The sequence below is a fragment of the Neolamprologus brichardi genome, chromosome 14 (genome assembly GCF_056152115.1).
Source record: "Neolamprologus brichardi isolate AB-2024 chromosome 14, ASM5615211v1, whole genome shotgun sequence".
Lineage (NCBI taxonomy): Eukaryota > Metazoa > Chordata > Actinopteri > Cichliformes > Cichlidae > Neolamprologus > Neolamprologus brichardi.
The window spans coordinates 13,344,317-13,370,442 of NC_142117.1; the positions used below are offsets into that span (position 1 = coordinate 13,344,317).

General features: G+C 40.6%; 2 protein-coding genes across 3 annotated transcripts in view; both read right to left on the reverse strand.

Moving 5' to 3' along the window:
* Positions 1–12,082, reverse strand: part of rasa2 (RAS p21 protein activator 2) — a 32,556-nt gene extending 20,474 nt beyond the window's left edge. Inside the window, exons 1-4 of the mRNA XM_006799912.3 lie at positions 11,705–12,082; positions 8,753–8,876; positions 1,763–1,866; positions 1,569–1,663 (exon numbers count right to left, since the gene is read on the reverse strand). Coding sequence (XP_006799975.2) covers positions 1,569–1,663; positions 1,763–1,866; positions 8,753–8,876; positions 11,705–11,762 — 381 coding nt within the window. The 5' untranslated portion in view covers positions 11,763–12,082. The remainder of the gene's footprint in view (positions 1–1,568; positions 1,664–1,762; positions 1,867–8,752; positions 8,877–11,704) is intronic.
* Positions 12,083–13,969: 1,887 nt separating this feature from the next.
* zbtb38 (zinc finger and BTB domain containing 38) lies at positions 13,970–26,126 on the reverse strand. Of its 2 annotated transcripts, XM_006799903.2 has the most exons (3): positions 25,377–26,126; positions 24,571–24,836; positions 13,970–18,315 (listed from the first exon to the last, which is right to left on the reverse strand). In XM_006799903.2, exon 3 carries the CDS (start codon positions 18,313–18,315, stop codon positions 14,656–14,658), a length of 3,660 nt encoding a protein of 1,219 aa, XP_006799966.2. In that variant the 5' UTR covers positions 24,571–24,836; positions 25,377–26,126; the 3' UTR covers positions 13,970–14,655. The 2 variants fall into 2 exon arrangements, with proteins under 2 accessions (XP_006799966.2, XP_006799967.2); XM_006799904.3 differs by lacking the exons at positions 24,571–24,836; positions 25,377–26,126 and adding an exon at positions 20,976–24,550.

The following is a 26,126-nucleotide window of genomic DNA, read 5'->3' on the forward strand; positions in this document are numbered from 1 at the left end:
TTGATTTAGGTTAATGGGAGAACCAGGAGAGTGACAAGAGCCACAACAGCTGTGAATTTTAAAAATGTAAAGGAGAAAAAAAATAAAGATAAAGATCTTTAGGGGGGTCGGATGTGGTGAAGGCTGCCGGTCTTGCCTTCGGAAGTGTCAGAGAGAACGAGAGAGAGAGATACAGAGTGAGAGAGTGAGCAACAGAGGGTGAGCTAAACAAAACGCCCCCACACTTGCACTCCGTCTCTGCAATTCAGCACTTGGCTGAGATGGCAAGTACTCCTTTCTCATGCAGCACAGGCCTTTAAGCCAATATACGTCCAAATGAACCAGCATCCTCACCAAATTAACGCTCACGTTCCAGCCGTGACCCCTATTAACTGAGCTGGTTACCTAAAATTAATACTGCTCGCAGGGTGTTCACACAGCCCCCCGTTTGGCTGCAAATCAAACCAGAGAGGTACTGAAACAACACCTCCATCGCTCACTGATGTAACTTTGCTGTTGAAAGTGTCTACTTGTGAGTGAATCAGTGTAGCGGCACATACCCAGAATAGTCTTGGCGTGGGCTAATGGCAGCTAGAGTCAACATGTTAGCTGCAGCAGCACAGAAGTGGTAGTGTGCTATAGTTTCACCCAATACAAGCACGCCACAAAAACTATCTGATCAAAGATAGTGATGTACAGTTGAAACAGAGCAGCCCACATATATGCCCTATATGTGACAGAAACTAGAACTGCACTCATGACAAAAAAAATGATAAAAATAAAATGCTGGAAAACAAAAAATGTAAGACGATGGACCGAAAACACCTGATAAGTCGATAAAGTATTTTAGTCCAGGATCATTTTTAGCAACAGCTTTCTCCTCGTGTGCATGCATTCTTAATTATACATCATATAAATGTGCAGGAGAAAAGACTTGAAATTACTCTTTTCAAATTGTGCTTACATTTCAAATACAAATTTTAAGACTTTTGGTCTAAATCATAAAGATGGCTAGAACAAAACAAGTGGGGGGAATAGTATCAGTTATGGAAGCAATTATATTTTTCTGGTGGTGTTGGTTAAAAAGCTATTTGCTGTCTATTATACAGGTTAAATGTGCAGTTAGACAAATGTTTTTACTTCTGTGTCACAAACATTGTCTTTTTTCAGCCACCATCGTGCGATGACATTAAGAGTCTGCCACTAATAAAATTGACACTTGCGTATTGCTTTTCTATTTCCATGCAAAAAGACTCGGACAGTGTGTTCTTTGAGCAGGGGATGGTGACATCCGTAGGACTGTTAGTGAGAAGAGTTGAGTTTGTAAGGTTATTAAGCCTTATTTTGACATGGAAATGATCTTATCTGCATGCAAATTTCTGACTACGTGCGAGCAGATTTCCTGCTTGCTAGGTTGGGGTACTGTGAGCTGTAAAAGACTATCATCATTAACTGTGCTGTGCTGATGACCAAGCGAGTGGAACTTTATGCAGTACGAGTAACCTTGCAGTAAAAAAACAGGGCGAGATGTACAGCAGGGTCAAATTTTTACAAGACATTTGTGAGTCATCAGCTTTCCTAGAAATTACCTGGACTTCTGAATTAGGATCTACTGTTTGAAGGCTAAACCAGTGCTCCTTCCCACTGTATTTACATAGGTCATCCTTCCGGATGGACACCTTGCCTAAAAGAGAAAGCAACACAAACCCACACACACGTTAGAAATCAACACATTCATCGAGATGAGAAAATATACTTGCTTGCCCTCTTAAATGTTACTTACCAACAGGTAGGTCCCTTTGGAAAACACTCTTGGCATAAACATAGAAGGATAAACACTGAAATGGGCGTGGGATCTCAAAGTAGAAGTCCTCTCCGTAGAAAGGGCTGTAAAAGGGAGAGGTCTAAATTAGCTAACAAGGTTATCTCTTTTGGTAGAAAAGGGAACAAGCGAGAATGAGTATAGTCAGTGGTCAAAGGTTCTACTGTGAGGTAAACTGACCTGCAATGCACCATTTCAATATTTATTTGACAGGAATTACAAAACGCAGAAGTATTTTGTAACAAATAAATAAAATTAAGTACTGTTTCTATGCAAGTAGCAGCTTGATGATCATTTAATCAAATGCACTTGATTAAATGATCATCAGCAAGTGTGAGCACCTCTATGTAAGAAGGAGAGACATCAGCAACTGTCTTCAAAGCAACTGTTACTTCTCTTCCACAATCTGGGAAGGGTTACAAGACCATCATTCTGCCATTTAAAAGATCATTTCTCAATGTGGAAACCATAAAAGGCAGTTGCCAGTCTTCCTAGGAGTGGACATTTGGGCAAATTCACCTTAAGAACAGACTGTGCGATGCTCAGAGACTGCAAAAAAACCCAAAGAGCTACATGTCAGACTCTACAGTTCTTAGGCAGCAGGACAAATGCTACAGTTTGTGACAGTACAATTTGGAAAAAGAATGAACAAGTATAGCTTATTTGGAAAGATTTTCCGGGGAAAGACTCCTCTTTCTAAAAAGAAGATGGTGGCAAGGCAAAACTACATTGGCACGCAAGGTGAAAACACAGCATATCAGCGTTAACACCTCACAACAACTGTCAAGCATGGTGGAGGAGGGCTAATGATTGCAGCTTGTTTTACAGCTACAGGTCACTGGGTCAACCATGAACTCCTCTGTATACTAAAGTATTCCAGAGTCAAATGTGAGACCATCAGACAGCGAGAGCTTGGTTGATTCGGATTCAGACTTCTTGATTAATCCCAGATGAAATAATGTCGTGAAACTGGGTTGTGCAACAGGACAATGATCCAAGCACAGCAGCAGATGCACAGTAAAAAGGCTGAAAAAGAAAAGAATCGAGGTGTTGCAATGGCCCAGTCAGAGTCCAGACCTCAACCCGGATGAAACAGAGAGCTGTGCATAAACGAATGCCCACAAACCTCAATGAACTGAAGCAACAGCGTAAAGAGAGGGTGCGATCGTTTTCTGTAAGACAGATAAAGTCATACAGAAAATGATGACTTCAAGTTACTGCTAAAAGTGGTTCTAGAAGCTACTGAATCATAGAGTGTACTTAGTGTTTTTCCCACACACACTGTTTCTGCATTTTAGCTTAGGTTTTGTTAGGTATTTGTTTGTGTAACATGTCATGTTTTCTAGTTGACTTTAGGTTGCATTTACCCAATTTGAAGACCTGCCAAGCACCAGATTATTTTTATTATGCCCTGATATGCAAAATCTAAGAATTTAAAGAGGATGCATTTTCTTTTTTCTATGGCTGAAACTGTTTGTGTTTCACTTTTCAGTCTAAAAATCTCTCACTTATGCAATTCTTGCCATTATGGGTGTCAACTCAAAATAACTAAAGATAAACTTTGATATCACTGTGAATGCAGAAATGTTACACATTAAAACAAGACCAAACATTCAAAACCTGACAGTTGCTATAGGACCAAAGCTGACTTGCACAGCTGCACTGGTATATGTGACAACAGGCTGATCTATTGAGTTCTGGGTATTGTTAATGTTTACTACGTCACACATCAGTGGCAATGCATTAGTAAACCCAGAGGGTATACTTTGATCGACAAAGAGTTAGCGGCATGAATGGACATAAGAATAACGAGTCAGTACTTTGGAACAATTTCAAATCTGCTAACTGCTGTAGTAGCTTGTATTTTACTTATGATTTATTGACAAACAGCAGTCAACTACAGTTGACGACTTTCCCTTTTTTCCATTTCCTGTTTGTTAAGTTGGTTTTAAAGCTTTTATTGCACATTATCATTGCATCAGCATCATTTTATAAATCTCTCATCTGCTCGGTGGCTGTGGGGAGGGGGACGCTGAAATAGAACAGAGGATGAGATAAAGAAAAATAAATACTGTCACCATGAATGACAGACAAAAAAGCGGTAGAGACTTTTATGCTGAGCTTTTATTAAATGGGCACCAATAGGTTGGTTAATAATGTAAAAACCAGTTTTTACTTGCATCCATTTGTCACATACAGTCTAAAAATTGCAGCTTTATTGATTTTATACTGTATTGGATTCATACTTCATACAATCATGGAGTAAAAAATAAAATAAAAATGGCAAATTGGTGCATTCCTAGTTATTAATATTATATTTTGCTCACCAACAATGCAAAAAAAACATGCATGTAGATGTGTTGATTATTAAGTTTATTCCTCCATAGAATAAATCTCTTTATCTAGCAAGTGTGCATGTGTGTGCCGTGGAAACATGGTTGGGGTTATTTTTCTAGGTTAAGTAGCAATTTTAATAATGGGCAATTATTGAGTACATGTAACATGGTGTTGTGTTAGGACATAAGCGTAATAATAATATCACATGACTGTCATAAACACCGCCAGGATTTGTTAAAATACTGGGAAATGAACTGGTTGAGCAGAAGGTGGACGACACAGGGTGCCCTTATGACTCATCGTGGCTGAGGGGAATGTTCTTGATATCTTGTAGGTTTAAATCTGTCACTTTTACCAGTTTTCTTCTGATTTCCTGAACATACAGTGTAACTTTATTAAGAAAAATCTAAAGCTATGTATTTTTTTCCCCTCTTGCATTATATTCCTGTGTCTTCCATGAATTACATTTTAAAAATTAATGCAAAAACTGTGACACAAGTAAGCTATAAGAGTAAAATGCAAAGAGCTAAAATGCAAAAATGCAAATAGCTGAGATCACTGAACAATGCGTTACATTGTCAACTGAGTATTTTAGATACAATTCTGCATGTATGCCCAATGCTGCAACCAGAGAAATGCAGTACTGTGCAAAAGTCTTGAGCCAGCCCTCATTTCTTTTAAATTTCTGTTTCCAAGCTGCCAGACTTTCTCAAATTTTTTTTTAATTTTTTTAAAATGGTCTTGAGAATGAATTTTCCAGGTTCTCTGATGATGTTTCAGAGCTTTTCTTTGGACATTAGCTGCTTTTTCAAAAATTCTCAGTCTAGTCCTCCTTCCTGATGACTTTCAGAGTAATGTTTGTAAACCTACTTAGCACTGACCTATGAATCATAACCTACTCACGACTTATATAAAAAGGCACCTAACTCGAGGAATGAACCAGTGTTGTGTCTACACATAACAGACAACTTGAACAAACCAGTTTTAAATTGTATCTTTAGGCACTCTGTTACAAAATAAATAATTTGTTCTCATTTCTTTAGCTGTGTCTACAGAAAAATACCAAAAGACAACACAGTTTAACACACTTAAAAGGTATTTTTGAATCAAAAAGGTGATTCCCACAGAGCTATTAGCTGAAAATTTAGCACATCAGTGTCCTTAAAAAAATTTGAGGAATCTCAACAAGTGGAAGACAAAAGAAGTGGCACGCCTTAAACTAAACAAAAACAAAAAACAACATCTAGAACAGACAACCAGTATCTTAAATTCATGTCAGAATTAGGAAGGGACCATGTCAAAATTGATGGAATTATGAACTTAGCAAAGTTCCATCAAATGTAAACCACCATTCAATACCATCTACAAAGCATCTCATTGACACCAGTTTTATCAGTTTTCATCATGACAATGATCCCAAACGCCCTGGCAATGCAGTAATAGCATACCTGGACAGAAAAAAAACAAAAACAAAAAAAACCCAACAACACACAGTGGGACACTATCAGTCATGGATTGGCCTCCAAAGAGCAAAGTGGGATCGTCTTGACAGAACAGAGCAAGTCAGCCAATATCCAAAGAAGAGCTTTGAATGTCCTTCAGGAAGCCTGGAAAACTATTCCTGAAGACTACTTAAATTATAAGAAAGCTGCCTAAGAGAGTTCAGACTGTGTTGAAAAATAAAGGTGGTCATAACAAAGATTGACTTTCAAGCTTGTTAGAATTGTACAAACATTTTTTTTTTTTTTTGCCTTATTGTATTTCAATGCATGTTTGCACATTTCAGTAAAACGCTGCACCCATTTCCTATTTTCCTAGCAAAATATAAAGAAATGAAGGGTGGCTCCGGACCTCTGCACAATACTGTATTCTGCAATAGTCATCCCATTACAAAATGCCAAGTACACCCTGTAGATCCTTGTAGCACACTACTGGGATATCACACAGACAACATATTCACTCTTACAGTCAAATGCCTTATTCACCACAGGATTGACTGCCCCTTAGAAACTGGGGGATGGAGAGAAGGTCAGAATATCTCTGCCACTCAGCTGCCTCGTGACCAAGACTTTGAGCCAAACAGCTAGCAGACTGTAGGTTAAATGCTACCTTAACATGTGCTGCCTGCCCACCTGTCCCTAAACAGACTGAACAGTACTTGGCTAGATAAACTGTCCACATGTTCAAGTAAAAATGCAGTCCTTCTCTTTTAGATTTACTGAGATTGAAGCTGACAACGCTTTGAGAAAAAACAAAACAAACATAATAGCGCACTAATTGACAGCCGGCATTTAGTGTATTCAGTAGATATACACTTGCTTTAGGTATAGATAGGCCAATTATAAACACATTGTAAATAAGTAGATCTCAGAAGTGTGTGTAGAGCTTGTTGGTGTATTTATGGCTTAATAAATTAAATTTACAATGATATTTCCTCATTAAAAAAAGGAACTGAAAATAAGACTTGTAAACAATCACATATGTATCAATATTTATTCATGTGTAGCTCTTTAATCTGTCTGATGCCTCTATAAAGTAGGAATCTTTTCACCTACCCATACCAGCTGTCATAGGACTTACACGCAGGATACACAATGGACACGTTGCCAGTCTTTCATAGGGCTAGCATGGGCTTACATTCTCAGTCACTTTAGCCACTTTCAAAATTGGACTGTGGAAGGAAGTCGGAGTACCAAGAAAAGCCAGGCACACACAAGGAGAACATGCAAATGCCACACAGTCCATTAATGCATCTTGAATGATGTAATCTTTCTCAACACTTCCACCTTAGGCTTGGCCAGCCAATCCAATTTACACCCACATATCTTCTTTAACATCAGAGAACTATTTACCGTAACCCACCCATACACCCACTTGTCTCTGCTGTCATCCTAGTTTCCAAGTAAAGTGAGAAAGCCACTTGACCACAAAAGGGAGCAATCATAGTTATTAAAACCCGAAGGCTGGAGCACATACACACCAGGCATGAATCAAACAGAGCGCATACCCATATAGATTAAGATGTGATAAATAGTGGACTCGTGCAGCTGAGAGTGACAGAGGAAGAAGCCTCTAAAACTGTTGTTGAACTGCACTAAAAAAACCAGGAGAAAGAGGAAAAAAAAAAAAAAGAACAGTTATGAAATGCTTAAAGAGGGCAGGACTATGTTTAAAGTTAAATGTGCAGCAATATAGAAAAAAACCCTTAAAGGTTTCGTAATATCCACACCTTTCTCTGAACTGGCTGTGAACATGTAACTATGGCATAATGTCTCATTTCACTCAGAATCACACAACATTTCCCAGCTTAAAGGGAACCGAACACACACACACACACACACAGCTCTGAGTCATGTTTCAACAGCTTCTAAGTATTCGAAAGACTGCATTTCATCCATGAAAGACAGTATGACTCTGTCCATATAAAATCTGATCAAAAGGAGATTTTTTATTTTATGAAATTATTTTTTTTTAAAACAAACAAACAAACAAACAAAAAAAAAAAAACTTAAAATATGAAAACACAAGTAACAGCAGCAAGATGTAATGTTCTTAATGACTCTAGACATGCAAGGTAAGCAGTCTAAACTTTTACCCCACAAATAAATGCCTAGTATTTGTAAACGTGGCTCATACTCACCAATAAATTCAAGAAAGCATAGCTGAATAATTAAAATTGGCTCCAAAACATAAGTCTCCATATTATCTTAATAATCATTTTAAGGACAAATATCATGGTGTAAAACACTGACTTAAAACAAAGACATTTACCAGACTGAAAAAGATGAAAAGTCAACCAGGACGTATTCAATATCTAATGATACACAGTAGCTGGAGAAGAGCTTTTTTTATTTGATGGAAAGGAATTTTATACTGCACATAACGAACCAAAGAAAGATTTTTTTCTATGTTAAAATGTTTACAGTGAGGCGGAAACACCAGAACTAAAATACTAAACCCGAAACAGATAATGTTTGGATTTCTTGAATAGCCAGCATTACTTGTAAAAGAAAGGCATTGTTTTCTCAAGAAAAAGTTGACATTTTGAAGTGTTGCAATGATCAGGAAACATAACCTTCTTTTATAGGTGACAAGTCTATCAATGTGTGTGAGTCAGAATAGATTTTTCACATCTACCATTTCACATATTTTTATTGGCCTTCCACAAAATCTGTGATGCAGCTACTGTGATCTCTTTCAATTCTACGTTTATATTAATAAAGGTTTAATAAATATCTATAATGATTTAATGGCACCACGGACTAGAAAAAAAAGCTAATCTGTACTCTACATCAGTGCAAAGACAAAAAATCTGCACAGTCTATCCGAAAAAAGTCTCCTAAGTTCCTTTAGCTGCATCTAGTCAACTTAATGTTTAGCCATCTCCCCACCTCGGCGTTCACACAGCCATAATGATTATGTAGTTGCATTTAACTGAAGCCTACATGTGTAACTAATATTTATGAAACTAATACAAGTAATGTTTAAACTAATCACAACATGATAGCACAGTAACAGGTGCCAAACTGCAACCCTAACTGAAAAAGAGAAGACAAAAAAGCATTGGGATTTGCAGCTGTAATCAGCATATTAGTACAAGATTATCCTGCTTACCAGACGCTCTTGTCAAACACCTTCGTGCGGAACACCTCCTCTTGATCCAGACTTATGGTGCAAAAAGTACAGAGATCCCTTTGTCGATTTGGACCCGAGACAGAACCCAGGTTTTTAGCTTCACCTGCAGCAAACAGAACATCATTAGCATCCTAGCATTATAACAAAAATTAAAAAAAAAAAAAATCAATTAATTAAAAAAAGCTGCCTTCAACACAAGTAGCAATATCAGTAATATTTCTTCACCTCTGTAGCTCTTTTGGTTTACAATTCTATATCAGAATTTTAGTGATAAGTCCATGTATGTGATAATATAATTAAGCTTAAGGTTTGGACCTCTAAATAATACATCTTCAGTCTGATAATTAATAATAAGCTTTTAATTTTGCAGCTACTTCTAATAAACAAGCAAAAAAATCGTTATGTTTACATTAAAGTGATTTGATTTGCTCGACTTAGCACACAGGAATCCTAAATTAATAGAAGATTTATGATTGCAGTCGTTTTCAGCACACTTTTAAAATTCTGCTTTGATGTTCATCATCCCCTGTTCATTCGGGGGACACAGACTCCTGCCAGTTGCCAGGGTAGGCTGCAGAGCGGATGTAGCTGAAGTAGACTTGACGCTCAAATGTGGTTAAAAACATGAAACATCGACTTCCTCAGCAGAACCAATGGTGACAGCACAGCGCTGATTCACAAATGACAAACACCTTTGTAACACACTACTTCCATATCATTGCAGGCAGGCTCAGATTACATATCATGGACTTTTAGTACAACATATCTAAACAATTCACAAAAGCTGCGCCACATAGGGTAAAGCTGATTTTCAGTACAGCTAATTGTTACCAAAAATAAAGCACTATAAATAACTTCACAATGTAACATATTTAGACTATTTATTGGATTAGAGGGGTCATGATGGTCTAAATTAGCCCTCTAGCTGCTGACCGGTACCCTAAGCCCAGGTAGGGACCTAATTAAGAAAAGCTGCCAATGAGATCAGCTTTTTAACAAGTTATTAATAGCAGTTTGTGTCTAATCTTAGGAATGGCCAGTGAAAAGGGTCAAGCTGTCACTAAACTTGGACCAGGATGTCGTGGTGGGAGTAGGGCACAGAAGCACATATGCAAAAGAAGAAAAAAAAAAAAAAAGACAAACACATAAGGCATCACTTGATCTATCTTTGCCCTTTCATAGCATTTTCACAACAACGTGTCTCCCTGTGAAAAGAAACCACGACCTAAAGGGTGAGTAAGCCCTAGGACCTTTAATATGAGAATCAAACAAACAAGGACACAGATGAAAGTACACTGGAAATTTTTTTGTCACAATAAACACATCTTCACACAATGCCACCTCCACTGAAGTAGGCTAAAGGAAAAAGGACAAAGTGTGAACGAGGAAGAATGGAGTTTCGCAAGACTGCAAAGTGAGTTACATGCCATGATAGTTCCTCTATTTTGTTCTGCTTACTGTTTTTTCATTAATTCATAGTAGTGAAACTGACATTTGTCTTCCTATTGTGTTCCTAGCAATACAAGCATTACATGGTAGCTGGCCTATACTCGTCTTACAGTAAATACACACCATTTCACCCATTACTCATGAGTGCCTACTATCAATTTGGAAACTGAAAATGCATCTCGAGTGGCTATTAAAAAGAATGAACACACGACATAATTTCAGTAATACAGCAGTAATAAATATTGCTCTCATTAAATACAAATACATTCATTTAACCAGTCAGTTAAATTTCATGTGATTAATAGAAGCAGTGCCACACACAAACCGAAACCTGAAGACGGAGACAGGATGGTGGGGAAGCGGATGAAGGCTAATGAATGGGTATTAACACTGAAAATAAGCGAATCTACTGGGCCATATGCAGTACCCTGTTATCTAAAACCAAAAACTTGCGATGAAGGAATCTACTTGCGTAACGTTTAAAACATTAAAAAGGTGGTTAAAACGCTCGTAGAGAGAAGCCGTAGAAAACAAAACGATAAATCCATCAGGCAGATACCCCCACACAGGAGCTGACCCGCGAGGAGAGGACACCGAGGCTCTGCTGAGGTATTTTACTTTAAAGTCGGGATTTCCAGTTTGGACGTTTGACAAAAACGGGATGATTGTGGCATTTAAGTAACTACGATGTTATTTGTATTTATTTTTTAAGGAACAAGCATCTGTTTTTCAATCAGTAATTTATCGTGTCATCAAGTGCCACTAATCTTTTTTATGACGATAGCCTCCACATGCATTTCAAACCGCAGAAATGGCTTCAAGAAACCGGTTATTTTTATTTTAACGCCAATAAACAATACTGAATTTATTAGCAAAAATAAGTTAGTGGTTCCCAGTTAAGTTACGGTTGGTGTCTGGCTAAAAATGAGCAACTAACGTGAAACTTTAAAGGGTTGATCAGCCACTGCTTTGCTGCCTTTCAATCCGATGTGCGTTTAAAGTCTGTGCTGTAGCTGGAAATAACGTTATTGCCGTCTAATATTTAGCATTAGAGTTGCCTGACTGGTAGATGCCTGCAGTGAGAATAGCTGAATGGGCTCCTAGCTTGGTGACGACTGACTGAAGAGGCTGGTGGTAGTAGCTAACCCGACGCTGATTTAACTTGGCTTCAAGCTGACAAAAAAATAATACGAATAAAAATAAGAGTCACAGTTTCAAAATAGACTCAGCGGTATTAAATGGTGGCGGCGAGGCTCTGCGCGATGAATGAATGCATTCACAACAAGCTAGTAGCCTCTACTAGCATGCTAGGCTAGCTTGACGTTAGGCACCAGCCAGCAGACGAACCAGCTCGCCTGTCTCTGCCTTCACTCTGTCGACTGTTGATAGCACACCGCACCCCTCCCGGTCTCCGTCTCACAGCTCTCGACCTCCTTCCCCCCCTCACACTGTGCGAGACTCTCAAAACGTCGGTTCACTTACATATTTTACCCCGCAGGCTCTGTAAAATCCGTATCTTAGCGTCGTCGTCTTCCGCCATGGTCAGAGCTGACTTTTGTCGCTGCTCCGGTGCATTCAGAGCTGGTTTATCATATCCGTTTATGAATGCAGGCAGAGTGGAGAAAAAGCCAGTCCCACTATAGCGTCACGTCAAGTCCCGCACACGCTCCAGCCTTGAAATGTTTGGAGCTTCCTCTAAAGTCGAGCTTCCTTTGGCTGGCGCAGCAGTGTGATTAGTAGGAGTTTTAAAAGGAATTTAAGGTCCCCCTCTCTCTCTGTGAGTGTATGGTGTCATTCATTATGCAACCATAACGCTTTCGGATAACACGATAATAGTTTGACTTGTGGCACTAGCTTAGCTTAGCTTGGCTAATCTCGGACGCCAGCGCTTTAAGTTAACCCTGTACGCTTTATGCACGCTTTTAGATTTCAGATAGATAAAGGTGTCACCGGGTATGAATGAGTTAGCTACCTCTGCCCCGGATAAAAACTCATTTCTCGGGGCCACACACTGACTAAAACACTTTATTTTGAAAGCATTAACCAGAGGAAAGCTGCACTAAATGATTCCACCAAAACATAAAAATGTCCGCGAACGTCACAGCTGCTTTATGAGTGTGTTACTGAGCAAATATTTATTCGAGTTTGTGGGTGTGTCATACCTGGTTTGCATTTATTTATTTTCAGCAAAACAGGTAGATGAAAAAAATGTAATATTATACACTCTGGTTTTATTATCTTCTGTGTGGATTACAAGATACTGTAAGATACACAGTTCAGTGTGCATTTCACATCTGTTTTTTTGTCGTTTTATTCTCTTCCCCTTTCAAGGTGGTGTAGCTTTTTTGGTTGGGTGTCATCGTCAGATGGTAGTAGCATGGAGCCTGAAAAGCTGTCAGGTATGCGGTTTCTAAACAGCACATGCTGCATATGCTCACTACACATTATATTATTATTATTATTATATTAGTTATTATAACATCTGAGCCTAAGTGTTTTCCTTTGTTAATTTTGCACATGGAGTTCAACTCAGAGGGGTGTGGCAGTAGTTTCCCAGCTGCACAGGAGATTAAGATTCAAAGTAAAAATACTTTGTGTATTTTTTAATATAATAATTCAGGAGTGGCCATGTATGGGAATTTTTTGTCTCCAAATAACATAAAAATGCATTTGTGATGTATGATACTCAAACAGAAAATATATAAGATTACTAATGATCATATTTAGTATATACTAGATTTAGCTCATATTTATTTTAATGACCACAGTACTCAGTGTAGCTTTTGCACAATATAGTGAGCCCTCTTCACCTGAACACTGGAGGTATTCCTAGATATAATCTTTCTTTCTTTCCTTTCATAGTATAGTGGTTTACACATTTGCTAGGCAGATCCCTGGTTCTGTCCCGAGGGGAGACACAAGTCCCTGTGGGGTTCTGCCAGGAAGGGCATCCGGTGTAAGAAAAAAATAAAACAAATTGCCAAATCAAACATGCTGAGCTACCAGCTGTAGCGACCCCTTGTGAACAAGGGAGCAGCTGAAGGTAGCTCACATACTTTGTCTTTCTTGCATCTTAATTTATAAATGTAAATACTTCTAACTTACGTTTGTAATCCCTATTCAGGACACATAACTCCACAATATTTAGTTATGCTCTTATATAATATGATGTTATAATTTGACCCTGCATGAGTAAAATCCGGTCTATTTCCAAAGCCGTATGCAGCAATACTTACAGATTTAAAAATGAAAAGAAAAATCTGATCTGATCTGGAGTCACATCGCTGCCATCACATGATTTGCTGCTTTTCCCTCATTAAAGTTTACGGCAGGACAGGCTGCCTCAATGTTACTATTGGTGTGTTCAACAGTGCCTTATACCTGAAAATGAAGAAAGGAATTTCTTTTACACATCTGGAAATTGTGTCTTGAGCCTAAACTCTTAAAAACAGATGCAGTTTGTGTGGAAGAAAACAGGGAATTAACTTTTCAGATGGTGTGCAGGTCCCCGAGGACCCATCAGGAGTGCACAACCATCTCGTGGCTTGATGGAAGGAGGCTTTGCACCAATAAGCCAGCTTAAATCCTTCTGCCTAAAAACACCCACCACACTTAAACACTATGTTTTTCTAGCTCCTCAGTTATAATTAGTTTCACCAAGTTTTAGCATTTAGGCGTAGATTATACTATGAAACAATGGTGAAGCCTTTATCATACTTTTGGCCAAAGCAGGACAGGATGTAACGGTTTAGAATATCCAACAGTATTTATTTAAATAATTTTACATGTTTTATACATATTAAACACACAAAAGTATTAAGTTTAATCTCAGTGGTGCAATGAGTTAATTCAAAAATTGAAATTACATCAGTGGTGCTTCAAATTGAAATCGACTTATCCAAAGTATTAAATGAACAAATTAGCATAGTCTACCTATAAAGTGCAACTCGCCATGTCCAGCTAGCTGACAGGGAGATTCAGAAAGGTGACAGTCAGAAAATTCATATGGTTGAGTGAAGACTAGACGGATTTTAGATATTTTCCAACACTTTGTCTCTCTGCTTTGATATTGCACATCGTTTTGAAGAAATATCACCAGTAGTTGTATTTATTTATTTTTGTTTCCGTGAGCTTTCTGTCATGTTACTGAGTCTACCTTACATGCATAGACAATGGACAAAATACAGTCTGTGTCAAGAGGTCCTATATTATGCAAGAAACAAAAGAAACGTGAACAAAAGCTTACTGAGTCTGGTTTAGGAGGGAAGAGATTACATGGATAATTAGATCATCATGTTTACTGTTTGCTGTCCCTTCAAACACTCTAAGCTGCAAATACAACATTGCAAATCCTATGTTCCCTAACCAAATTGCTTTTTTTTCTTCTTTTCTCCTTAATCTTCCCTGTAGCTGGTTGCAGTCCTCATGGACCTTTAAAAAAACGGCTCCTCTTTGCACACCCATTTCTCTGGCTTGTGCATGGAAATGTGGGCACCTCTAGAATCAGAGTCATTTCTTCTAAAGAGTTCACTGTGACTGTTCGTTCTTGGTCCCATCGCAGCGTCCGTGTTGCTGTCATTGTCTCTGTCGCACGCTTGCCTTTTTGAAACCAGGTGACTTGAATGCTGTGTGTTTAACCTCTTTTTTGGTATTTTGTGTTTCAGCTTTGAGGCTGCAAGGGAAAACAGTGGGTCAGTGCAAGGTGATAACGGGCTTTTAATGCTGGAATATGACACATCTTGATAGAGAGTTGTTAAGTTTTCAGTTTTCTCCTCAGTTTTAGGCTGATTCTCATCAACGGAAAAATGTTCCCCTTCCACTCTTTCGTGTTTTATGTTCGTCGCCCCGTGATTGTCACTGTCCTCTGTTTTGACGGTTGCCTGTCTGTTGGCTTCGCTCTGGTGTGCAGAGTATTTCGAACACGGTGCGAAGTCGTCAAAAGTGTAGCCCTCCTCGTTCGCTTCCTTGTGTTTTTTCTCGTGGCTTCTCTTCGTGGCGAGGTAGAGAAAGCGCTGGGGACAGAAGGAGCAGCGGTACCTTTTCTCTCGGTTGGGGCTCTGGGGTGTGTTATCGAAGCAGGAGCCATTTTCCATACAGCTGCTGCAGATGTAATCGCGGCCGGCGGGCGCCTCACTGGGGGGGCCTTGTTTACCGCAGGTTCGACAGAAACAGGGGTGAGAGCCAATGACATGAGCCCTCAGACCGGTCTCCGTGATAAAAGAGCTGTCACAGATCTCACAGTTGTACGTGGCCCTCGGGCTGCAGTTCTTGCCAACGCTGTGCTTCCCCCTCGTGCTGCTCACCGACACGCTCTCTTCTCTCAGCCAACTGCTTCTTTCCAGGTGGGCCTCGCTAGCAGCAGTTCTATCTACGGATGTTTCAGAAAAATGGTGAAACATGGCTTTTCTGTGCTTATATCTGAGCTTCTTGCTTTTCTTTTTAGCTTTATAGGAATAGTAGGGGCGCCAGAGCTTATCTGCTCCCTCGCAATCAGACGGGTCATCGCATGTCTCTGTCTCTCTGGTGCCAGCAACTTCTGGTCTGAAGCGGAGCCTGGGACTCTCTGAGTCTTCCCTTGTTAGAGGGCACTGGCTTGGGTTCTGCTCCACACTCAGTTCTCGAATTCTCCTTTTTTTCCTGGGAAATAGTTTTGATCCTTTGATTTGGCGTCGGATAATGGCTTCGTTGCCAATTTTGACTGTTATCTGACACAGTGGCATGGCATCGCTGTCAAAAGATGGACCTGGGCATGCGGGTTTGGCGATGTATGTTTCTGTTTTTGCCCCCAATGTTTTATCACACAACAAATTCTCTGTGTGCGATTGAAGGATCTCCTTGGTCATGTCCTCGACTCTTTTGGCAGAAGCTGACAGCTCACCTAGCTTTTTAACAGTGTTCAAGGACTTTAAGAAGGGCATATTATGACTCATGTGCTCTGAGTTAATTAACGGAGATGGATTATCTTTGTGACCTGCAGGAGATTCTGCATGGGGTTGCACAGAAAAGGAACCGTCATAGCTAAAGAAGGGTGGACCTCTGTTTTCTGCCTCTTTTCTTGTGGCCCCTCGAATTTCCACCTCACTGTTTAGATTTTGGTCGCCATCTTGGTCACATGGCTTGTCAAAGCTGATGCGAGGCATGACAGGTGAAATCATCTTTGTCGTTGCCATGAACGTCAGAGGGAATGAAGCAGTGTCAGGGTGGCTGTTGAGACCATTTTCTTCAATTTGAGGGATAACAGAGTTACTGTCTGTTGCAGACTGATCACCTCCTTCAGCTCTCTCTGAATATGTGTGACTGTACGTCTTGTATTGTCTTTTTCTAAACTTCATGGGTAGAAGCCTGTAGAGTTTGAGAGGATAAATGTTGGATTTTAGCCCGCCGTTTGCAGACTTTTTCTTAACAGACAGACTGGGATCAATGCCATGAAAGGACTTCTGATGGTTCTTCAGGATATAGTATGTCATGAATGTCTCCAGGCAGAAAATGCACTGGTAGCGGCGTTCACCTGTGTGCCAGATTTCATGCTTAGTGCGATACTCTGCCAGGGCAAATACTTTGTTACAGTAATGACAGGGGTAGGCCCTCTGCCAGGAATGTACATTCTCATGCCGCTTTAGACTGGATAGGGTGACATAAACCCGTTTACACACACTACAGTTATATCTCCTCTGACCACCATATATCTTCATTGGCTTCTCATTGTGTGGAGGCTCTGATTGGTCCACTTGAAGGGGCTCTGGGGTGTGAGGGCTTGGTAGGTCGGTGGGAGGAGGCTGGGATGTGTTGGTTTCCATTTCTGATCCGTCATCGGAATGGTGATCCACCTCTTTGGTTGAGCTATCCCTGGCATCTAGTTTAGGTGGGCCTCTCAAAGCCTTAGGACAGACCTGCTCGTGGTTGCGCAGACGTTTGAGGTGTATAAACTTCCTGTGGCAAAACTTGCAAAACAAATGACTAACGAAACGCTTTTTATGTACCTCTGAGTGAATGGTGAGAAGAGCTTTATTTGTGAATATCTCCGGACAGTGCTCACAGCCATAGATTGATATACTGTCCTCTGTCTGAGGGGAAAGTGTTGGCGGACCTAGCTCCATTGGAGCATTGTCTGTGGCCATAGGTGGCCCTGTGTCTATGCTTTTTTCTGCCTCAGAAAAAAGCGGAGGCGGAGTCATAACTGTGGCAGGTGTTGCAGTAGCACCGTCAGTAAATGTGGGGGTCACTGTATTTGGTTTGTCGGTTTCTGGTTCGGCTGGTGTCGGAAGCATGCTTTTACCCAAAATGCTTCTCAGCTTGTGCCGCTTTTTAAGCGGTCCTATATTCCTGTAAATGAGTTGCTTTGGCTGTGGTACAGCTGGCTTACAGACCTTCTTGCTGTCACACTGACTGCTATCTTTGCCTTCAGTGGATTTGCATACTGCATATGAGTGCTCGGAGAGGGCGTGGGTAGTCTCATTGTTCCCGCTGAAGCAGGATGTTGTAGAACAACTTGATGGGAGCTGACCCAAGTCGGGTGACTGCCTCTCTCTGTTTGCTTGATCCAGAGGGGTGAAAGGATTGTTTCCAGGACACACTTCAGTGATTGAGAAGGCATTGGTGATGCGTGGTCCACTGGTGCTGTCTACCTCCTCAAGCCCAAGAGGTGCCTTCTTTATTTTTTCAGACACCGGGGCAGTGCAAGAATCTGCTGGTTTAACACATTCATCCTGTCTCTCTTGTTCTGCGAGCTTCTCCAAAAAAGGAATTCCGAGTCTTTTTCCAGCTGCTACTACACCCTTTGAGTCCTCTACATCAGATGATGTCACCTTCGAGCAGTATATGAAGTTGAGGATACAGGCAAACACTTCAGACTTAAGGTCCATCAGCTCCAGCACTTGGCTGGAGTTCCATGGCTCAGAAGTCGTCAGAGCGTTCCTGAAGTACCCACTGCAGGCTGCCAGTATGTTCTTGTGGGCCCGAAACTTTACATCCTCCACCACAATGGTAACATCACAGAAGAGGCCCTGTAAACGCTGTTCATTAAGCTTGCTAAGCACAGTTTGAGGGTGAGCGTTATCCATCAGGTTGTGAGGGCATGGAGACACCACAGTCATCTAAACATAGGACGAGAAATAATCACATTAGAGTTTTGCGAAACAGAGAATCTGAATTCCAAAAGAAGACTCAGGAGTGAAGTGTGTACATGTAATATTTGAAGCTATCAAGCTCTTTGTGTGATTTAACACTAGATGGCAGTAATGTTCTGGCACATGAGCTCTAATGTCAACAAGCTGGTGAACACTTCTGACTCAAGAAACTATATTTTCACTTGCATTTTTAACAATTAAAAAATGGCTTACACAATGACTTTAATGCAAACTGTAGGCTCATTGAAATATCAGACCTATAAACTGTGGCTGAACTGTCTTAAGACTGTGTTGCTCTCTGAAATCACTTCTGCTTAATCCCAGATGTGCTTCTCGTCTGTAGAAGAGCTCTTTAATCTCACATTTTTAAAAGTTAATCTCCCTTTTTATGTCGGGCACACGTAACTGTTAATGCACTTTGATATTTCAGGCTGTGAATCATTAGACGGTGCAGCAATAGGGAGGGTGTGAGTAATTACATTAAGGAATGGAAATTTGAGCTTTAAGTGACAACTGTAAGCTACTACAGCAAAGGCTGCAGAGTAGCTGCGTTGTGGCTTATAGTTTGTACTAGAAAGTGCTCTGGTGGGAGTGTGTCACGCAACCGTGTAGAAGTACTGTGAGCGAGCATTTTTATTCAAAGGCTGCGTTTAAATATGAGCTAAAACCAAAGAGACCGGCTTAAAAATTTACCGGAATGGCTGCAGTTAAAAAAAATCCTGAATTTATAGTGACCTAATGGTTGACAGCTGGTGCACCTGGCATTCTCAAACAGTCGCCCCTTTTTGTTTTTAGTTGTAATTAACGATGAATAAATTGAATGGTAATCCAGTCAGTGTGATGCCACAGGGTGCACAACACAAAGACCAGTTGTACAGTCATCATGACTGCCTGTTGTTTTTGGTTTGTTTTGCTTTGGTTTTAAAGTTAATATATGAATGTTACCCATAGAGTTATGAGTCATATGCTCCCATTTTGTTTTTCAGTTTGTCGTGCAGGCACCAAAGGTTGCTTTTAATTCCTAACTATTCATCAATACCTCGTTTAAGAGCAACTAACATAAACAATGCTATGAAAAGCTTATTTATTGCATGTGTTAGTATATAAAATTGATAATGCATTGATAATAGTAATGCGGTAGTTACTCTTGAGGAAATGCCTTTCAGTTTCCGCATACTGGAGCTAATGGCGGCCTTGATTGTACAGACTGGTATTTTTGAATGCTGGCAATCCAGCGTTTATGGATTCATTTGATTCTGATAATGACTTAACGCGATCTGCAATCTGCAAACCCTAGATGAAGCTAATTCTGACTTTGAAAGAGGATGACGGGTTAACTGTGGCCTACTCATATAGAGTCAGTTAGGGATGAGTCGTTACTGAGGCATTTAGCATGTGTTACACAGGGCGCTGACTGTATCTGCTAAAACACACTCAGCTTACACTTGCCAGTGCTGAATCATCACGCCTTTATCAGTTCTTTTGCAAGTCAAGCTCAGAGGTCACCACTTTACATTGTTGCTATTTTCATCTTCGTGGCTGCATTGAAAGTCGCACAGTGATGATTGTACAAATTAGCATTAGATCCTTTTTTTTTAGGAGTTTAATATGTTTTTATCTACACGCCAGTCATCTTTATCGGTTATCTCTGTTTTATATTCACAGTTCAGTTTGATATCTGATATTGTGTCACGTTTTGTTAATGTCTGCCAGTGGTGCGCGCCATTTGGCAGCCTGCTGTTGTGAACGACCGGTATTCTTTACTCCCGGGACTGCAGGTGATTTATCACCGAAGGTATTTTGTGTTTACGTTTTGTTTTGTTTTTGAATTCTCGTGCAACAAATATGGCCGCCAGTCTTTAAAGCATCCCAGACTGATGAAACACAGCCACCCTGCTGCCGTCTTTCTCAGACAGGCCTCTGTTGTCATGGCAACATGCTATGGCGCAGCTCTTATTGGGATTCAGCTGGATGGCAAGTGACTGTATTAGCCGTCCGAGTATTCGGTCCCCTCTCTCTCCCACAAACAAGCTGCCCTCTCTGAGAACCTGCACCGCGCAGCAGTCTGCAGAGCAATCGAGGTTTGCCTTTGTCTCGGCTTGAATGTACTTTGTGTCTGTGTATTGGTCTGTGTGTCTTTGTCTGCAGCAAAAAAATGGACTTTCTCACCTAGCGCAAGTGATGTGCCACGCATTTGTTTTAATTTCATACTTTGTGCTTCATCAGAAGCATTTCATCCTTTCCTCTGCATCGTTATTCTACTTCACCGCATTCATTTTTTCCACATTTTCTATCAGTTTTCTCGGATTTATTCCCACCACATGCTGAGCGGAAATTAGAATTTCTCATCAGGGCTTATGAATTTGCCACACCCCAACTTTAGTTTACCTTCAAAGACAAAGTGAAATTATTTTTGTTACATCTGTAATGAAAAAGTCCCCACACACTAAACCACAAACCAAGAAATGACAGCACAGCATACAGACAGCATTGTCAATCAAAGAGCGAAATATCAAAGCAAAAGACACTTCACTCATCTGTGCGAAGCGAACTTCCGCAAATAAAAAATAAAAACCCCAAACAAAAAAAGAGAAAGAAAAACGGTTAAAAAATCATGCAAAACATACCTTAGTAAATCAGAGAAAGTGATGCAGGGCGAACAGGAAGCAGTGTCATGCAGTATCCCTTTTCTACAGCCCCGTGTATACCAAACTATACATGAAAAACAGTTTCGTGAGACCAAGGCGAAAGTAGTTTTCTTTTTCTATGATGGTCGCTGAACAGTGGTGTTGTCAGAAGCAGAGCTTTTTCTGACGTCTTTCTTCCTCTCCCTCCCTCTCTGTATGAAGATGACTCCGGCTCCAACGTCCTTCGCCTCTATCCATGCAGCCCAAGTCCTGGGCTAGATCTGCCCTGCCCTCCTCTGGCTGTCCCTCTTCTGTCCTGCTACAAGCTATAGGAATAACTCACGGTTTAAGCAGCGTGTAGCTAAATCGGAGTATTGGTCTGCTTTTGTGCTGGCTGGGCAACTGAAGCTTTCGTTCTGGAGCCACTGAGCAGGAAGCGGCAACTTTTATTAAGCATGGCAGAGGGTTGTAGGGAGAGCGGAGAGATGCAGGGTGCTACATCACACACCAGCTCTGTACTCGAATGCACCGCCAGAGAAAACGCTGAGCTGCATTGCTATTAGCAGCATAGAGTGAAGGGTTCCTCTGCTGTACAGCAGACGATCTATTAAATCTCCCCAGCACCGCACCAGCGGGATCTCGATGCAGCTCGATGTTGACCAAAAATGCATGACATAAAATCATCTCCAGCCCACTTAGAAAGAGCATGCACCTTAAATGCATGACGCTACACTATCTGTCTGTCTTTGCCAGTGCAGCAATACATTACACCAAAGGTTTTCGTCTGTGCTTACGCAGTCACTGTGGTTAGGTAATGCACAAGCTAAGAGAAGATGGCACTGTCCTATTTGTGTAGCTTTGTTAGTCAGCGGACAGATGTTCATCAATGCTTTTTCTCATAGTTGCATCGAGCATGCAAACCGGATGCAAAGCTAAGAGAGAGTCCCGCTTTCAGCGGAGACTCTGCTTATACCTACATAGAAGCTGCTGATTGATGCACCGGCAGCAGATGCGTCAGCAATGCAGACGAGGAGGGGGAGGGGAGGAAGCTAAACACGACATGGCTCTGTGAGCTTCTCACTAGCCTCTAAGGACGGAAGCACTGTTTTATTTACGCGGCTGAGAGTGGAGTCATATGACTGTGCCCTCCTCATCCTGACTGAGATCCACTTTAACAAACAGCAAGCATCAAAGCTTTCATTTTTATGGCACTATTTAGTTCAAAAGACAGAAATGAGGCAGGTGCTGTATCACTATGCATGCACTTACTCATCGCCCTGAAGGGGGGAATGTTTTCTTCATTAAGTGTTTGTGCTTTCCACACTTAAAAGACCCAACTTTAAAATCTTAACAGCTGTGACTGCTGCCCCCTTTTTTGTGTTTGCTGTATGACATTAATTTGGTTTGATGAATGCACACAATAGCCACCATTTCTGGGTGGCGTGGCACGCAGCCCTCCGCTCATCGCTGTTCAGTTTTCTTTTCAAATATCATCATCTACATATCTGCTTGTGTGAACTTACAGTGTAAAGCAACAAAAAGACAGATTAAACATATTTTTACTGTAGCAGCAAACATTAAAACTTGGATTAGTTGTTTGATTCAGAGTAAAAATGAGAAAAGCAGTCAGTTTGAGAGTGACAGCGGAATGATGATGTTTTCTTTTAACCTTTGTAAAGCAAAGAAAGTAAAGTTTATGTATATAAAGACACAAACTGCCTGACACCAAAAGGAAAAAAAACCCCTACATGACAGTGGTATTGGTTGGACACTTTTTAGTTCATGCTTGGATCAGACTGATCCTTTAAGGCTTTTGAACAATGCTTTGTGGTGAAAACGCCATAATTACAGCGTGTGTTACTATAAAGTTTACTTTGTATTCTCTGGTCTGACTCTCAGCAGAGTCAGCCTACAGGTTCGTTTGACCTTCATCATGCTGCGTCGAAATATCCGCCCATTCTGTGAGAAGTCCTTATCTACTCGCTCTCACGCATGTGAATGAGAGAACCCTGCTTTGGTTGGAAGAAGTTAATTTGTGTGCATGGATGCATTTAAATAAGTCTGCACAGTAACCTTGTTTTGCTTTGATTGTCTGCGCCTTACACCGTACAGTAAAACTACTACATGTCAAAGTAACATTTAAACAGAATAAGGTGGTCACAAAAACACGTGTACAAAAAATGAAAATGAAATAAAGTTAACGGTTTGCGGAGGCTGCTCTTGGAAAGCACCAGAGTGCAATGAAAATGCAGTGAAAATGATTTCACTTTCATTTGGCATCATTTCTGGGAGGGAAGGTGGTTTAATACATTTGTTTTTAGACTCTCACCACTACTTAAGCCTTCTTCTGGACTAAGAAAGCTAGGAGCATTTAATCCGGCCCATAACGTGCTAAAACTGGAGTAATGATCGCTGCCATGAAGGCATTTTTTGCATCACTGTAGTGTATCAGTAAGTCCCCATACTGAGAGTAAGAAATAACTTGATGATAAAAAGATGGAGATTAGAATGGCTAGACATTTATTGCTTTATAAAACATTAAACCTAATCCATGTAGACCATTTAGGTTGTTGTTTGCCACCATCTTTTTTAAAAAATACATGTGTGATTCCACTGTGTGCAGAAACCATTAAGAGCTCTTTTTCAGTAAGCTGCATTTAATTAATATTTATAGACTGCAAGATATTGAAAAGAGGAAGAACAGCATCATTTTTTTACTAGTCAGACAAGTTTATAAGCTTTTTTAATAAGCTTATCGAGATTTGCACGTCACAAAGTGGGCGGTACATCAAACAGATCATTCTTGATCACGATTGCCTTGAACTTTCAAGACATATATACATATATGTATTTATATTTTCCTTCCTGGTATGACAGCTCTGTCCAATCATAGCAGCCACCTGTTGTTTTAGTTAGCGCCTGTGTGGTTCTCGAATTCACAGCAAAGAGATATTAGAAGTCAAATTAAAACCCTGGTTTCAGTATATATTAGTAGTCTGTGTCTAATTTCAGGTTTTCTCCTCCGTAAAAACCTGACAGCAGATTCTGATGCTGGAAAAACGAATTATTTCTTATTTATGAGAAAAAGCCCATTTTGTGGTCTTCTTATTGTTTTAACCTAAATAATAACTCATCTGTATGAACAGCCTAGATACCCTAATAAGGGTATCTAGGCTCATCTAGGCTGATTTTTTTTATTGCTTGGCACAGTTGCTTTGGGATTTACAAGGTCAGGTCTCAAGCTAAAGCTTAAAGAGGCCTGCAAATGATAAGAAAGAAAATAACTGTCCTAACTGGAGGTTTTGTGCTCATATTGGTATTTTGTAAACATAACCCTGACATTACAGCTAGGATGTGTTTAAAACCATAGGACAAAGTTAACAGGCCTCTTCGCCTCTGATGCTCAGTGAGCTCAGCTGCGGCCTGCAGGGACGCTCTTCGGGGAAAAGGCTGAGAGGAAAAGACTGCAGCAGAAGGCTGAGTAGGCCTCATTCTCATTCTCAAAGCATTCACACTCTTTAGCATACAAAGACATTCATCCCTTGGACAACTTATGTTGCTGCCGCAACAAGCACTCGTACTTTGAGATGCCTACCAAAATGTTTGTGTGGAAGGTCTTGCCGGGCCTGTCCCTTCGCTGTGGAAGCCTCTCTGGTGTTTGTTTAGAAGGAGGAGAGCGACTACCCGGCTCCCATTCTTCCTCTAGCCCGGATCAGGCCATTACCACTTTCCCTTCGTCACTGCCGTCTGTGGACTATGGCTCTGGCAGAGGTTCCCGGTTCCTGCTGTGCGAAGTTGCCTTCTGGAGGCTGCTGCTACTGCTGCGTCACTCCCGCTGCATCACTGACCCACAAAGAGGAACTGAGAAGGAGGGGTGGTGTTGTGAATGTGTGCAGTAAATGGATAAGCATGAAAAAACCCACACAGCCCTACACCACGTCAGTAATCAAATGGATGTGGCTGATGCCTCAGAGTGAGGCCTAGCTGTTGCTGTGGTATTCGGGAAGTGGGTCTGGGAGACAGATTCTTTATTGTTACGTAATGAATATTTTTCCTAGACCAGACTCAGCTGAGAAGGCGGTGTCAGGGGCTAATAATAGGTCATGGTACCCACCATTCAGGGCTGTATGCTGTCATGTCAGATCACTCCGGCACACAGCTATCATTTGGCCACAGAAATATTTGATATTGCAGGGAGGCACGATCATTTATGTTAAACTACCTGCAGTTTAACACGTGTTCTTCTTTTTGTTATAACACAAGGGCTTACTTAGGTTTTGTTTCTTTTTTTTGGCATTCTTACATGACAGTAGGACTGTATTATGTTATTCTTTTAACATTTACTATAACATGCCAGCTCTAATTCTAAAGTACCTGTAAACAGAGAAAAACAGTGCATACCTTTGTCTTATGTTACTGTAGCTTGCTGGTACAGGTTTCAGGAGAGGTAGGTAGGACTGCTGTGTCAGATGTCCTTACACACGTATATGCACAAGCTTTTAATCCAGAATAAGTTAGTTGGAGTCTTTTAGGCCTTGATATGGTAACCAGAACTACAGCACTTGTTTTGCACACGTTACCTTTACATACTTGATTTCCCTCCTCCTCCTCCTCCTCCTCCTGTCATCTGACTCATTTTGACGTTTTCATTGTGACATTGCTCCCTCTGCTGGCTGCTTCAGTGATCCCACAGAAAGCCAGGCTGCCTTGTGTATGCAAAGACAGCGGAGGCCGGTTGAGGGCTTTCAGCAGAGGGCGCAGCCAGCAGTTCACCAGCAAATGTAAACAGGAAGTATGACATGATGTCAGCAGGACTTCAGTTGCTTATGTATTTTTCTGTAAGTTTGTTTATGTTTTAATTTCACCAGGTTGTCATCCAGACACAAAGTGCCAATTTAATGTCATTTACAAGGAATCTTACACAACGCACACTCTTTGAAACAAAACAAAACTTGCGAGCAAGATTTTCCTTTGTAATGCAAAAGTACTGATTTGCTTTGGAGAATATTCACAACATTTTTTACACACACACACACATGCGCGCACACAAAAAGCCCTCATCATTCATTATTGAAGTCTTTTTTAGTTTGCTAATGAGCCAGTGTGATTTTACTTGTTTTGGAACAATAATAAAAGGGTTTGTTTTTAAAT

What these genes read in the sequence shown, in the direction of transcription:
- zbtb38 (XM_006799903.2), bottom strand. Translation starts at nt 18,315, where the DNA reads ATGACTGTGGTGTCTCCATGCCCTCACAACCTGATGGATAACGCTCAC.